The sequence below is a fragment of the Mya arenaria genome, chromosome 11, assembly GCF_026914265.1.
Source record: "Mya arenaria isolate MELC-2E11 chromosome 11, ASM2691426v1".
In the NCBI taxonomy this organism is placed as follows: domain Eukaryota; kingdom Metazoa; phylum Mollusca; class Bivalvia; order Myida; family Myidae; genus Mya; species Mya arenaria.
This window is the reverse complement of record NC_069132.1, coordinates 65,631,065-65,646,057: the sequence shown is the minus strand read 5'-3', so window position 1 is coordinate 65,646,057 and position 14,993 is coordinate 65,631,065. Positions and strand designations below refer to the sequence as shown.

The 14,993-nt window shown below is 36.1% G+C and overlaps 1 protein-coding gene across 1 annotated transcript; it reads left to right on the top strand.

Annotated features, from left to right (window-relative positions):
* The first annotated feature begins 133 nt into the window (after nucleotides 1-133).
* Nucleotides 134-7,518, top strand: LOC128208869 (DNA-directed RNA polymerase II subunit RPB9-like). The gene is made up of 5 exons (XM_052912538.1): nucleotides 134-278; nucleotides 620-674; nucleotides 1,819-1,892; nucleotides 2,616-2,742; nucleotides 6,899-7,518. The coding sequence occupies exons 1-5, from the start codon at nucleotides 214-216 to the stop codon at nucleotides 6,959-6,961; spliced, it is 384 nt and encodes a 127-aa protein (XP_052768498.1). The 5' UTR covers nucleotides 134-213; the 3' UTR covers nucleotides 6,962-7,518.
* The last annotated feature ends 7,475 nt before the right edge of the window (nucleotides 7,519-14,993 follow it).

Here is a 14,993-nt window from a genome sequence, read left to right as displayed (position 1 = left end):
CCAGATAAATCGGTAAACCACAACAAAACACAAATTCTGCTGATGATCAATGAAATAATAATTATATATCGTGATACTTTCTTCATCTGTGGGTGCCTGTTCCACAAAGTTGAATTATTAATTAACGTTTTTATCGTAAGCGACAGTATTTACCCGGAAGTGGACATTTCTGTTTTGTTTTGGAGAAAGAAGAACACCTAATTGTAGTTAAAAATGGATCTATATGATCAACACGATGATGGTCCTGGATTCGTTGGAATCAAGTTTTGTAAAGAATGGTATTCATTTAGTTTCTGTCACATATTTGTGAAGATTATTAGCCACCGATTGCCATGTCACACAATTTCGCGATACGTCATATCCAATGGGTTAACTTGTCTATTAATCAATTGTAAAGTAATATTTATGGGTAGAATAGTAATTTTTGCATATAAAATATATAAATGTGTTTTTGATTGACATATAGTTTTGACTTCTGCTTTGGTTGTTTTATGTGAACATTTATATACTAAATGAAAATGTATTGTTCTTAATAAAGTATTGCACAACACTCTCATTTAGTGAAATTAGTCATTGTATTTTAATCTATAAATATTTAGGTTTGTACATTTTATTTTAGCAATAACATGCTGTATCCAAAGGAAGATAAAGAGAGCCGAAATCTTCTGTATGCTGTAAGTATTTTAATTAAGAATTATCAAGTTATCCCCTGACCCCAGATACATGTATGTACATATATGTATAACCTAAAAATCTCTTGGCAGGATACACAAGAGAAATACAGTCTAACATTCAATCACGTTTTATTTGGTAATCCCCTAACAGAGTGTCATGATGTATATTTACTCAATCCAAAAACTATTCTACTCTCAAAACATAGTCCTCTCCTTTTATATATATCGTAACATCCAATAAGTCCATAATAATCCAACAATCCCTTAGTTCCACCTAATCCAATATATCCGAAACATCCATTTCCGTTAAATATATATAAATATAAAAAAACACAATAAGTTGTAAACAGGTTAACTTTTGGTATGTTAACAGATCTATTTAAATGTTTGGATTGGTTCATTTTAGGTTATTTGACGATACATATTGACCATTAAAGGTTCAATCAATAAACATTTTGGCTAACTTGCACTGATCCATATAACTAACCAGTTTTATGCAATTCATTGCCAATGTACAATTAAGCTTTTTCATTTTATTTAGCCATTGTAAATAACATTGAATTTTACATAAACATTGCTGATTTACAATATGCAAGCGTGTACCTGCCTATACGCGAGTACGCAGCTGAATCCATATGATTCAGACAAAAAAATCAGCCAAAGTTGCAGTATGCATACTATTATTAAATTTAATAAATAGATTAATTCATATTTTAGTTATTTATATCTTTCTGAAAAAAGGTTTAGAAGTTATCTATTTTGCAAAGTTTAAAGACCGTAAATGGTTTAAGTTTATTTAAGTTTTACATATTTTCTCTTGACTCTTTAAATATTTTCTCTTGTCTCTTAAAACATATCAATAATATTTATTGTGTTGTAACAAGAACAAAAAAAGGGGGTTTTGCTTCTAGACAAGTTTATTTACAGTTGTTATAGCAGGTATTTAGGCTTTTAAAAGATTGATCGTTGCTTAATTTTTGAAAAGTATCAACAATAATATGAGCCCCAAATTGAATTAATGGTACATCAAAAAACCCTAACTAGGTTAAAGGTTAAAAATTAAGACCAAAGAAATATTTAATTAAAGAGTAAGACCATTTGAAAATGTTAAGCATATATATTTGAAATACATTTTCTTTTTCAGTGCAGAAACTGTGACTACCAACAAATTGCAGAAAACCCTTGCATATATGTGAACAAAATCACTCATGAAGTGGAGTAAGTATTGTTAAACTGTCACATATTTTGCCTATTAACCAAGGGCTTCCACTTAGAATTTGAGAATGGAATTTTGAACTTTATTGCCATGAATTTTAGATTTTTTTTTTGAAATGTGGTTTAAATCTCATAAACACTAAGAACATTTCCGTTTATTATGATAAGAATTCAAATAATGTGCAACCAAAATTTATTTCAAACAATTCTTTTTAATACAAGCCTTATTGCAAAATAATGCAATAAAGTAGCATTGGGGCTACTAAGGGGTTGATATATCTTCACATTTTGAAGTTTTACCCAAAATAATGGAAGTTTTTATACTTCCAAGGACTCAATTTTGGAACTTTAAGTCCATTTTAGGGAGTTATATACTTATAAACTTTTCTTAATGACTTCCTTAAGGCCTGCTTAAATAGACTCTGTTACAAATCTAGGGGTGTTGGCAGTAATGTTTTAACTAAAGGAAATTAAAGAATGACTCACATTTTCTAAGGTCTTGCTGGCCGTTCATCTCTTGGGAAAAATGTAACAACATATTGGTTGTTAATATTTAAAATTTTAATCAATGAATTTAATGGTTTTTTTGTCTAATACAAATCATATTTTGTTTTTGGATAAACTGAAGGCATCATTTTTATAATCGAGATATTTTGAAAGCATATAGGCATTGATATTTTATAAACTGTGACAGGTTAGTTGTAAATGTAAAACTATGTTTTATAGTGAGCTGACCCAGATTATCGGTGATGTTATCGCTGACCCTACACTGCCTCGGACAGATGACCATCCATGTCCAAGATGCGGTCACAAGGAATCCGTCTTCTTCCAGTCTCACAGTACCCGTGCTGAGGTTTGTTTGTTAATCCAATCTTAATATGGTATGGATTACATTCATGGATTATGAAACAAGTTAAACAAAATTGTGCCTTAGTGTTTTACAAGGCATTTTAAATTACCCTGAGCTGCCATATATATGGCTCCACAATTGGAATTTAAAAAAAAAATGTTTTTAAGACTGTAGTTTAATGTTGATGAAAATATAAGGGTATAAGTCATTTTTCCAAAAAAAATGGGAAAAACAGCCTTAATAAAGGACTCGTTTTAAACCAATGTTTATATGAGAATATAAGAGGTGTGTGGGTGGGAGTGTGTGTGGGGGGGGGGGGAGGGGGGTGCACCCCAAATTTCCTATGCGCTATTAACTCATGACAAAGATGATATGTCAGATATATATGACTAAGGTGCCCTTTGATGAAAGTGTAGACAGTGACACACTTCAGTTGTGCCCTTTTTCGAAAACAAACTAATGACTTTGTTATTCTTGTTAGTCATTCTAAAATGCTGTCCAGGCTTTTTTTTAGCTCACCTGTCACTTTGTGACAAGGTGAGCTTTTGTGATCGCCTTTTGTCCGTCGTGCGTCGTCCGTCAACAATTTACTTAAAAGACATCTCCTCCTTAACCGCTGGGCCAATATTAATAAAACTTCATAGGGATGTTCCTTGGGTGGTCTTCTATCAAAGTTGTTCAAAGAATTAAATTCCATGCAGAACTCTGGTTGCCATGGCAACCAAAAGGAAAAACTTTAAAAATCTTCTTCTCCCAAACCACAAGGCTTAGGCCGTTGATATATGGTAGGTAGGATCACCAAATGGTCCTCTACCAAGATTGTTCAAATTATGGCCCTGGGGTGAAAATTGGCCCCGCCCCGGGGGGTCATGGGTTTTCTCTATATGTTTATAGTGAAAACTTAAAAAATCTTCTCCTCTGAACTTACTTGGCCTAGAGCTTAGATATTTGGCATGATTCATCGTCTAGTGGACCTCTACAAAGTTTGTTCAATTTATGGCCCTGGGGTCAAAATTGCCCCCCCCCCCCCCCGGGGGATCATGGGTTTTCTCTATATGTTTATAGTGAAAACTTCAAAACTCTTCTCCTCTGAACTTGCTTGGCCTAGAGCTTTGATATTTGGCATGATTCATCGTCTAGTGGACCTCTACAAAGTTTGTTCAAATGATGGCCCTGGGGTCAAAATTGGCCCCGCCCCGGGGGGTCATGGGTTTTCTTTTTATGTTTATAGTGAAAACCTTAAAAAATCTTCTCCTCTGAACTTACTTGGCCTAGAGCTTAGATATTTGGCATGATTTATTGTCTAGTGGACCTCTACAAAGTTTGTTCAAATTATGGCCCTTGGGTCAAAATTGGCCCCGCCCCGGGGGGTCATGGGTTTTCTCTATATGTTTATAGTGAAAACTTAAAAAATCTTCTCCTCTGAACTTACTTGGCCTAGAGCTTAGATATTTGGCATGATTCATCGTCTAGTGGACCTCTACAAAGTTTGTTCAAATTATGGCCCTGGGGTCAAAATTGGCCCCGCCCCAGGGGGGTCATGGGTATTCTCTATATGTTTATAGTTAAAACTTCAAAAATCTTCTCCTCTGAACTTACTTGGACTAGAGCTTATATATTTGGCATGATTCATCGTCTAGTGGACCTTTACAAAGATTGTTCAAATTATGGCCTTGGGGTCAAAATTGGCCCGGCCCGGGGGGTCATGGGTTTTCTCTATATGTTTATAGTTAAAACTTCAAAAATCTTCTCCTTTGAACTTACTTGGACTAGAGCTAAGATATTTGGCATGATTCATCGTCTAGTGGACCTCTACAAAGATTTTTCAAATTATGGCCTTGGGGTCTAAATTGGCCCGCCCCGGGGGGTCATAGGTATACTTGATATGTTTATAGTTAAAACTTCAAAAATCTTCTCCTCTTAACTTACTTGGACTAGAGCTTAGATATTTGGCATGATTCATCGTCTAGTGGACCTTTACAAAGATTGTTCAATTTATGGCCTTGGGGTCAAAATTGGCCCCGCCCCGGGGGGTCATGGGTTTTCTCTATATGTTTATAGTGAAAACTTAAAAAATCTTCTCCTCTGAACTTACTTGGCCTAGAGCTTAGATATTTGGCATGATTCATCGTCTAGTGGACCTCTACAAAGTTTGTTCAAATTATGGCCCTGGGGTCAAAATTGCCCCCCCCCAGGGGGGTCATGGGTTTTCTCTATATGTTTATAGTTAAAACTTCAAAAATCTTCTCCTTTGAACTTACTTGGACTAGAGCTTAGATATTTGGCATGATTCATCGTCTAGTGGACTTCTACAAAGATTGTTCAAATTATGGCCTTGGGGTCAAAATTGGCCCCGCCCCGGGAGGTCATGGGTATACTTGATATGTTTATAGTTAAAACTTCAAAAATCTTCTCCTCTGAACTTACTTGGACTAGAGCTTAGATATTTGGCATGATTCATGGTCTAGTGGACCTTTACAAAGATTGTTCAAATTATGGCCTTGGAGTCAAAATTTGCCCCGCCCCGGGGGGGGGGGTGTCATGGGCATTCTCTATATGTTTATAGTTAAAACTTCAAAAATCTTCTCCTCTGAACTTACTTGGACTAGAGCTTAGATATTTGGCATGATTCATGGTCTAGTGGACCTTTACAAAGATTGTTCAAATTATGGCCTTGGGGTCTAAATTGGCCCCGCCCCGGGGGGTTAGGGTATTCTCTATATGTTTATAGTTAAAACTTCAAAAATCTTCTCCTTTGAACTTACTTGGACTAGAGCTTAGATATTTGGCATGATTCATCGTCTAGTGGACCTCTACAAAGATTGTTCAAATTATGGCCTTGGGGTCAAAATTGGTCCCGCCCCCTTGGCGGGTCATGGGTTTTCTCTATATGTTTATAGTGAAAACTTCAAAAATCATCTCCTCTGAACTTACGTGGCTTAGAGCTTAGATATTTGGCATGATTCATCGTCTAGTGGACCTCTACAAAATTTGTTCAAATTATGGCCCTGGGGTCAAAATTGGCCACACCCCAAGGCTGATGGGTTTCCTTATATATGTGTTATAGTGAAAACTTAAAAAATCTTCTCCGAACTCACAAAGACAAATAACGTCTTAATTTAAACTGGATAACATATTTAGTACACATACCAATTTTCAATATGGGCCACATACAACAATTAATAACAAATATACATATATAGATACACACGTAAAATCAAGTAGTGACAAGAGCTTAGATATTTGGCATGATATATCATCTAGTTGACTTGTACCAATATTGTTCAATCTTTGGCCCTGGGGTCAAAAAATGGCCCCACCCGGGCGGTCATGGGTTTCCTTATATATGTATATGATGAAAACTTAAAAAATCTTTTTCTCCGAAACCAAAAGGCGAAGGCCTTAGATATTTGGTATGAAGCATCGTTTATTGGACCACTATTAAGATTGTTCAAACTTTAACCCTGGGGTCAAAATTGGCCACGCCCCGTGTTCATAGGCTTAGGTTTTCAATATTTGTATATAATAGAAGCATAAAAATTTTTTATCTCCGAATTCAAAAGGACTAGAGCTATTTGGCATAATACATCATTAAGTGGACCTCTACCTTTATTGTCCAAACTTTGGCATTGTGGTAAAAAATGACCCAGACTTCTAAAAAACCTTAACTACTTTGAACCATCCAGATTTCTTATCAAACCAATGTGCAATATATGACAGGTGAGCGATTCAGGGCCATTTGGCCCTCTTGTTTAATGATGCATGTCCAGGCAACCATCATTAAAAAAAAGCCTGGACGGCATTTTAGAATGACTATTCTTCATGTTAGAAACAATAAATTGCTATGGTAAATCATGTTATTCTAGCTTCAAAAACTGTCTTAAAGAATGCCTCAGTGACAACCTGCAAAACCCACCAGTTACCATTCCAGAAGTTAAATGAATGTGCTGGTCTGGTTTGCAGATTGTTGATTTTAGTCTGGAACTTTCTTTAATTTTTTTTTAAGAAAATCGTCTTTGACTTTGCAGGATGATTTAAAAGTTTGATTATTTAGCTTTTGAGCTTAAGGCATGTATTTGGCTTTTAAATTTATGATAATAGTCTATTATGAATTAAGGCTTAAATTGAAGGTTCAAATGAGCTTTGTGTTTTTTTACAGGAGGGGATGCGGCTCTACTATGTGTGTACTAACAGCCAATGTATTCATCGCTGGACCGAATGATCGCTTTGTGGATATTTGTATTGTTCATTATTCCTCACAGACAGTTTCATTTTAGCATTTGTCATGTTGTTTTCTAATCTTTAATGATAATAATTACATAAGTTGTGATTTTTGGTATTGAAAATGAGGACTGTCATTTAATTGTAAAATGTGTCATATTTTTTACTATTTTGTTTCATTGTTTTCATCACCGATAGTAGTAAAATTGAAATGAAACAATTTTTGGAATGGAAAGAAACAAAACAAATTCCATTTTCATTGAGCCAATTAAAAAAAAATTACATGTAAAATGTGTTGTAGTCCTGTTTTGTTGGTGTATTAAAATAAAAATGAAAGGTTTTGGTTCCAGAATGGTATTCTTGTAATGAATTGTTTTTTTTGTGACGATATGATCTGGGCAGTGAAGGAGAGTACATGTAATATCACAAAAGATCATAATGCATGAAAGGTAGACCAGAGGCTTTAGGGGTCAACTTTTCATTAGAAGTTCATTTTTAAAACTGTGAGTGCAATTTCATGTAAATAAACATATTCTGATGTAGAATAATGAAACTGAATTATATTGTTTGTATTTATTACTCCTTGTGATCAACAGATCCCCCATTTTATCAGTAGATCCAAGGTCAAGGACACAGTCAAATTGAGAGAAAATGGACTCATGATTTTATATATCATGCTTGTCTTGGTACACAGTAGTCAAATTTAGCACAAGCCTGCAAGCCCTGCACTTGTACAATGGTTTTGGGCTTTAAAAAAATCTGGAATTTATGAAGCAGGGCCTGTATTTTTAGCTCACCTGTCACGTAGTGACAAGGTGAGCTTTTGTGATCACTCTTCGTCCGTCCGTCCGTCCGTCCGTCCGTTCACAATTGCTTGTGAACACAATAGAGGTCACAATTTTGACCTAATCTTTATGAAACTTGGTCAGACTGATCATCTCTATAAAATCTAGGTCAAGTTCGATATTGGGTCATCTGGGGTCAAAAACTAGGTCACTAGGTCAATTAGTAGAAAAACCTTGTGAACACAATAGAGGTCACAATTTTAGCCTAATCTCAATGCAACTTGGTCAGAATGGTCATCTCTATAAAATCTAGGTCAAGTTCGATATTGGGTCATCCGCGGTCAATAATTAGGTCACTAGGTCAATTAGTAGAAAAACCTTGTGAACACAATAGAGGTCACAATTTTAGCCTAATCTCAATGCAACTTGGTCAGAATGATCATCTCTATAAAATGTAGGTCAAGTTCGATATTGGGTCATCCGCGGTCAACAACTAGGTCACTAGGTCAATTAGTACAAAAACCTTGTGAACACAATAGAGGTCACAATTTTAGCCTAATCTCAATGCAACTTGGTCAGAATAATTATCTCTATAAAATCTAGGTCAAGTTCGATATTGGGTCATCCGCAGTCAATAACTAGGTCACTAGGTCAATTATTAGAAAAACCTTGTGAACACAACAGAGGTCACAATTTTGACCTAATCTTTATGAAACTTGGTCAGACTGATCATCTCTATGAAATCTAGGTCAAGTTCGATATTGGGTCATCTGGGGTCAAAAACTAGGTCAGTAGGTCAATTAGTAGAAATACCTTGTGAACACATTAGAGGTCACAATTTTAGCCTAATCTCAATGCAACTTGGTCAGAATGATCATCTCTATAAAATCTAGGTCAAGTTTGATATTGGGTCATCCGCGGTCAATAACTAGGTCACTAGGTCAATTAGTAGAAAAACCTTGTGAACACAATAGAGGTCACAATTTTAGCCTAATCTCAATGCAAATTGGTCAGAATGATCATCGCTGTAAAATGTAGGTCAAGTCTGATATTGGGTCATTCACGGTCAATAACTAGGTCACTAGGTCAATTAGTACAAAAACCTTGTGAACACAATAGAGGTCACAATTTTAGCCTAATCTCAATGCAACTTGGTCAGAATGATCATATCTATAAAATCTAGGTCAAGTTCGATATTGGGTCATCCGCGGTCAATAACTAGGTCACTAGGTCAATTAGTACAAAAACCTTGTGAACACAATAGAGGTCACAATTTTAGGATAATCTTAATGCAACTTGGTCAGAATGATCATCTCTATAAAATCTGGGTCAAGTTCGATATTGGGTCATACGCAGTCAATAACTAGGTCACTAGGTCAATTATTAGAAAAACCTTGTGAACAAAATAGAGGTCACAATTTTAGCCTTATCTTAATGAAACTTGGTCAGAATGATCATCTTAACATAAGCTAGGTCAAGTTCCATATTGGGTCAACCCAGGTCAAAAACTAGGTCACTAGGTCAATTAGTAGAAAAACCTTGTGAACACAATAGAGGTCACAATTTTAGCCTAATCTCAATGCAACTTGGTCAGAATGATCATCTCTATAAAATGTAGGTCAAGTTCGATATTGGGTCATCCGCGGTCAACAACTAGGTCACTAGGTCAATTAGTACAAAAACCTTGTGAACACAATAGAGGTCACAATTTTAGCCTAATCTCAATGCAAGTTGGTCAGAATAATCATCTCTATAAAATCTAGGTCAAGTTCGATATTGGGTCATCCGCAGTCAATAACTAGGTCACTAGGTCAATTATTAGAAAAACCTTGTGAACACAACAGAGGTCACAATTTTGACCTAATCTTTATGAAACTTGGTCAGACTGATCATCTCTATGAAATCTAGGTCAAGTTCGATATTGGGTCATCTGGGGTCAAAAACTAGGTCAGTAGGTCAATTAGTAGAAATACCTTGTGAACACATTAGAGGTCACAATTTTAGCCTAATCTCAATGCAACTTGGTCAGAATGATCATCTCTATAAAATCTAGGTCAAGTTCGATATTGGGTCATCCGCGGTCAATAACTAGGTCACTAGGTCAATTAGTAGAAAAACCTTGTGAACACAATAGAGGTCACAATTTTAGCCTAATCTCAATGCAAATTGGTCAGAATGATCATCGCTGTAAAATGTAGGTCAAGTTTGATATTGGGTCATTCACGGTCAATAACTAGGTCTCTAGGTCAATTATTAGAAAAACCTTGTGAACAAAATAGAGGTCACAATTTTAGCCTTATCTTAAAGAAACTTGGTCAGAATGATCATCTTAACATAAGCTAGGTCAAGTTCCATATTGGGTCAACCCAGGTCAAAAACTAGGTCACTAGGTCAATTAGTAGAAAAACCTTGTGAACACAATATAGGTCACAATTTTAGCCTAATCTCAATGCAACTTGGTCAGAATGATCATCTCTATAAAATGTAGGTCAAGTTCGATATTGGGTCATCCGCGGTCAACAACTAGGTCACTAGGTCAATTAGTACAAAAACCTTGTGAACACAATAGAGGTCACAATTTTAGCCTAATCTCAATGCAACTTGGTCAGAATAATCATCTCTATAAAATCTAGGTCAAGTTCGATATTGGGTCATCTGCAGTCAATAACTAGGTCACTAGGTCAATTATTAGAAAAACCTTGTGAACACAACAGAGGTCACAATTTTGACCTAATCTTTATGAAACTTGGTCAGACTGATCATCTCTATGAAATCTAGGTCAAGTTCGATATTGGGTCATCTGGGGTCAAAAACTAGGTCACTAGGTCAATTAGTAGAAAAACCTTGTGAACACAATAGAGGTCACAATTTTAGCCTAATCTCAATGCAACTTGGTCAGAATGGTCATCTCTATAAAATCTAGGTCAAGTTCGATATTGGGTCATCCGCGGTCAATAATTAGGTCACTAGGTCAATTAGTAGAAAAACCTTGTGAACACAATAGAGGTCACAATTTTAGCCTAATCTCAATGCAACTTGGTCAGAATGATCATCTCTATAAAATGTAGGTCAAGTTCGATATTGGGTCATCCGCGGTCAACAACTAGGTCACTAGGTCAATTAGTACAAAAACCTTGTGAACACAATAGAGGTCACAATTTTAGCCTAATCTCAATGCAACTTGGTCAGAATAATCATCTCTATAAAATCTAGGTCAAGTTCGATATTGGGTCATCCGCAGTCAATAACTAGGTCACTAGGTCAATTATTAGAAAAACCTTGTGAACACAACAGAGGTCACAATTTTGACCTAATCTTTATGAAACTTGGTCAGACTGATCATCTCTATGAAATCTAGGTCAAGTTCGATATTGGGTCATCTGGGGTCAAAAACTAGGTCAGTAGGTCAATTAGTAGAAATACCTTGTGAACACATTAGAGGTCACAATTTTAGCCTAATCTCAATGCAACTTGGTCAGAATGATCATCTCTATAAAATCTAGGTCAAGTTCGATATTGGGTCATCCGCGGTCAATAACTAGGTCACTAGGTCAATTAGTAGAAAAACCTTGTGAACACAATAGAGGTCACAATTTTAGCCTAATCTCAATGCAAATTGGTCAGAATGATCATCGCTGTAAAATGTAGGTCAAGTTTGATATTGGGTCATTCACGGTCAATAACTAGGTCTCTAGGTCAATTATTAGAAAAACCTTGTGAACAAAATAGAGGTCACAATTTTAGCCTTATCTTAAAGAAACTTGGTCAGAATGATCATCTTAACATAAGCTAGGTCAAGTTCCATATTGGGTCAACCCAGGTCAAAAACTAGGTCACTAGGTCAATTAGTAGAAAAACCTTGTGAACACAATATAGGTCACAATTTTAGCCTAATCTCAATGCAACTTGGTCAGAATGATCATCTCTATAAAATGTAGGTCAAGTTCGATATTGGGTCATCCGCGGTCAACAACTAGGTCACTAGGTCAATTAGTACAAAAACCTTGTGAACACAATAGAGGTCACAATTTTAGCCTAATCTCAATGCAACTTGGTCAGAATAATCATCTCTATAAAATCTAGGTCAAGTTCGATATTGGGTCATCTGCAGTCAATAACTAGGTCACTAGGTCAATTATTAGAAAAACCTTGTGAACACAACAGAGGTCACAATTTTGACCTAATCTTTATGAAACTTGGTCAGACTGATCATCTCTATGAAATCTAGGTCAAGTTCGATATTGGGTCATCTGGGGTCAAAAACTAGGTCACTAGGTCAATTAGTAGAAAAACCTTGTGAACACAATAGAGGTCACAATTTTAGCCTAATCTCAATGCAACTTGGTCAGAATGGTCATCTCTATAAAATCTAGGTCAACTTCGATATTGGGTCATCCGCGGTCAATAATTAGGTCACTAGGTCAATTAGTAGAAAAACCTTGTGAACACAATAGAGGTCACAATTTTAGCCTAATCTCAATGCAACTTGGTCAGAATGATCATCTCTATAAAATGTAGGTCAAGTTCGATATTGGGTCATCCGCGGTCAACAACTAGGTCACTAGGTCAATTAGTACAAAAACCTTGTGAACACAATAGAGGTCACAATTTTAGCCTAATCTCAATGCAACTTGGTCAGAATAATCATCTCTATAAAATCTAGGTCAAGTTCGATATTGGGTCATCCGCAGTCAATAACTAGGTCACTAGGTCAATTATTAGAAAAACCTTGTGAACACAACAGAGGTCACAATTTTGACCTAATCTTTATGAAACTTGGTCAGACTGATCATCTCTATGAAATCTAGGTCAAGTTCGATATTGGGTCATCTGGGGTCAAAAACTAGGTCAGTAGGTCAATTAGTAGAAATACCTTGTGAACACATTAGAGGTCACAATTTTAGCCTAATCTCAATGCAACTTGGTCAGAATGATCATCTCTATAAAATTTAGGTCAAGTTCGATATTGGGTCATCCGCGGTCAATAACTAGGTCACTAGGTCAATTAGTAGAAAAACCTTGTGAACACAATAGAGGTCACAATTTTAGCCTAATCTCAATGCAACTTGGTCAGAATGATCATCGCTATAAAATGTAGGTCAAGTTTGATATTGGGTCATTCACGGTCAATAACTAGGTCACTAGGTCAATTAGTACAAAAACTTTGTGAACACAATAGAGGTCACAATTTTAGGCTAATCTTAATGCAACATGGTCAGAATGATCATCTCTATAAAATCTGGGTCAAGTTCGATATTGGGTCATACGCAGTCAATAACTAGGTCGCTAGGTCAATTATTAGAAAAACCTTGTGAACAAAATAGAGGTCACAATTTTAGCCTTATCTTAATGAAACTTGGTCAGAATGATCATCTTAACATAAGCTAGGTCAAGTTCCATATTGGGTCAACCCAGGTCAAAAACTAGGTCACTAGGTCAATTAGTAGAAAAACCTTGTGAACACAATATAGGTCACAATTTTAGCCTAATCTCAATGCAACTTGGTCAGAATGATCATCTCTATAAAATGTAGGTCAAGTTCGATATTGGGTCATCCGCGGTCAACAACTAGGTCACTAGGTCAATTAGTACAAAAACCTTGTGAACACAATAGAGGTCACAATTTTAGCCTAATCTCAATGCAACTTGGTCAGAATAATCATCTCTATAAAATCTAGGTCAAGTTCGATATTGGGTCATCTGCAGTCAATAACTAGGTCACTAGGTCAATTATTAGAAAAACCTTGTGAACACAACAGAGGTCACAATTTTGACCTAATCTTTATGAAACTTGGTCAGACTGATCATCTCTATGAAATCTAGGTCAAGTTCGATATTGGGTCATCTGGGGTCAAAAACTAGGTCACTAGGTCAATTAGTAGAAAAACCTTGTGAACACAATAGAGGTCACAATTTTAGCCTAATCTCAATGCAACTTGGTCAGAATGGTCATCTCTATAAAATCTAGGTCAAGTTCGATATTGGGTCATCCGCGGTCAATAATTAGGTCACTAGGTCAATTAGTAGAAAAACCTTGTGAACACAATAGAGGTCACAATTTTAGCCTAATCTCAATGCAACTTGGTCAGAATGATCATCTCTATAAAATGTAGGTCATGTTCGATATTGGGTCATCCGCGGTCAACAACTAGGTCACTAGGTCAATTAGTACAAAAACCTTGTGAACACAATAGAGGTCACAATTTTAGCCTAATCTCAATGCAACTTGGTCAGAATAATCATCTCTATAAAATCTAGGTCAAGTTCGATATTGGGTCATCCGCAGTCAATAACTAGGTCACTAGGTCAATTATTAGAAAAACCTTGTGAACACAACAGAGGTCACAATTTTGACCTAATCTTTATGAAACTTGGTCAGACTGATCATCTCTATGAAATCTAGGTCAAGTTCGATATTGGGTCATCTGGGGTCAAAAACTAGGTCAGTAGGTCAATTAGTAGAAATACCTTGTGAACACATTAGAGGTCACAATTTTAGCCTAATCTCAATGCAACTTGGTCAGAATGATCATCTCTATAAAATTTAGGTCAAGTTCGATATTGGGTCATCCGCGGTCAATAACTAGGTCACTAGGTCAATTAGTAGAAAAACCTTGTGAACACAATAGAGGTCACAATTTTAGCCTAATCTCAATGCAACTTGGTCAGAATGATCATCTCTATAAAATGTAGGTCAAGTTCGATATTGGGTCATCCGCGGTCAACAACTAGGTCACTAGGTCAATTAGTACAAAAACCTTGTGAACACAATAGAGGTCACAATTTTAGCCTAATCTCAATGCAACTTGGTCAGAATAATCATCTCTATAAAATCTAGGTCAAGTTCGATATTGGGTCATCTGCAGTCAATAACTAGGTCACTAGGTCAATTATTAGAAAAACCTTGTGAACACAACAGAGGTCACAATTTTGACCTAATCTTTATGAAACTTGGTCAGACTGATCATCTCTATGAAATCTAGGTCAAGTTCGATATTGGGTCATCTGGGGTCAAAAACTAGGTCACTAGGTCAATTAGTAGAAAAACCTTGTGAACACAATAGAGGTCACAATTTTAGCCTAATCTCAATGCAACTTGGTCAGAATGGTCATCTCTATAAAATCTAGGTCAAGTTCGATATTGGGTCATCCGCGGTCAATAATTAGGTCACTAGGTCAATTAGTAGAAAAACCTTGTGAACACAATAGAGGTCACAATTTTAGCCTAATCTCAATGCAACTTGGTCA

Bases quoted from the DNA above. Each gene is read 5' to 3' on its own strand.
- LOC128208869 (XM_052912538.1), top strand. From the start codon at position 214: ATGGATCTATATGATCAACACGATGATGGTCCTGGATTCGTTGGAATC. The intron at 675-1,818 runs GTAAGTATTTTA...TTTCTTTTTCAG, and splicing joins GCCGAAATCTTCTGTATGCT to TGCAGAAACTGTGACTACCA. The intron at 2,743-6,898 runs GTTTGTTTGTTA...GTTTTTTTACAG, and splicing joins CTCACAGTACCCGTGCTGAG to GAGGGGATGCGGCTCTACTA.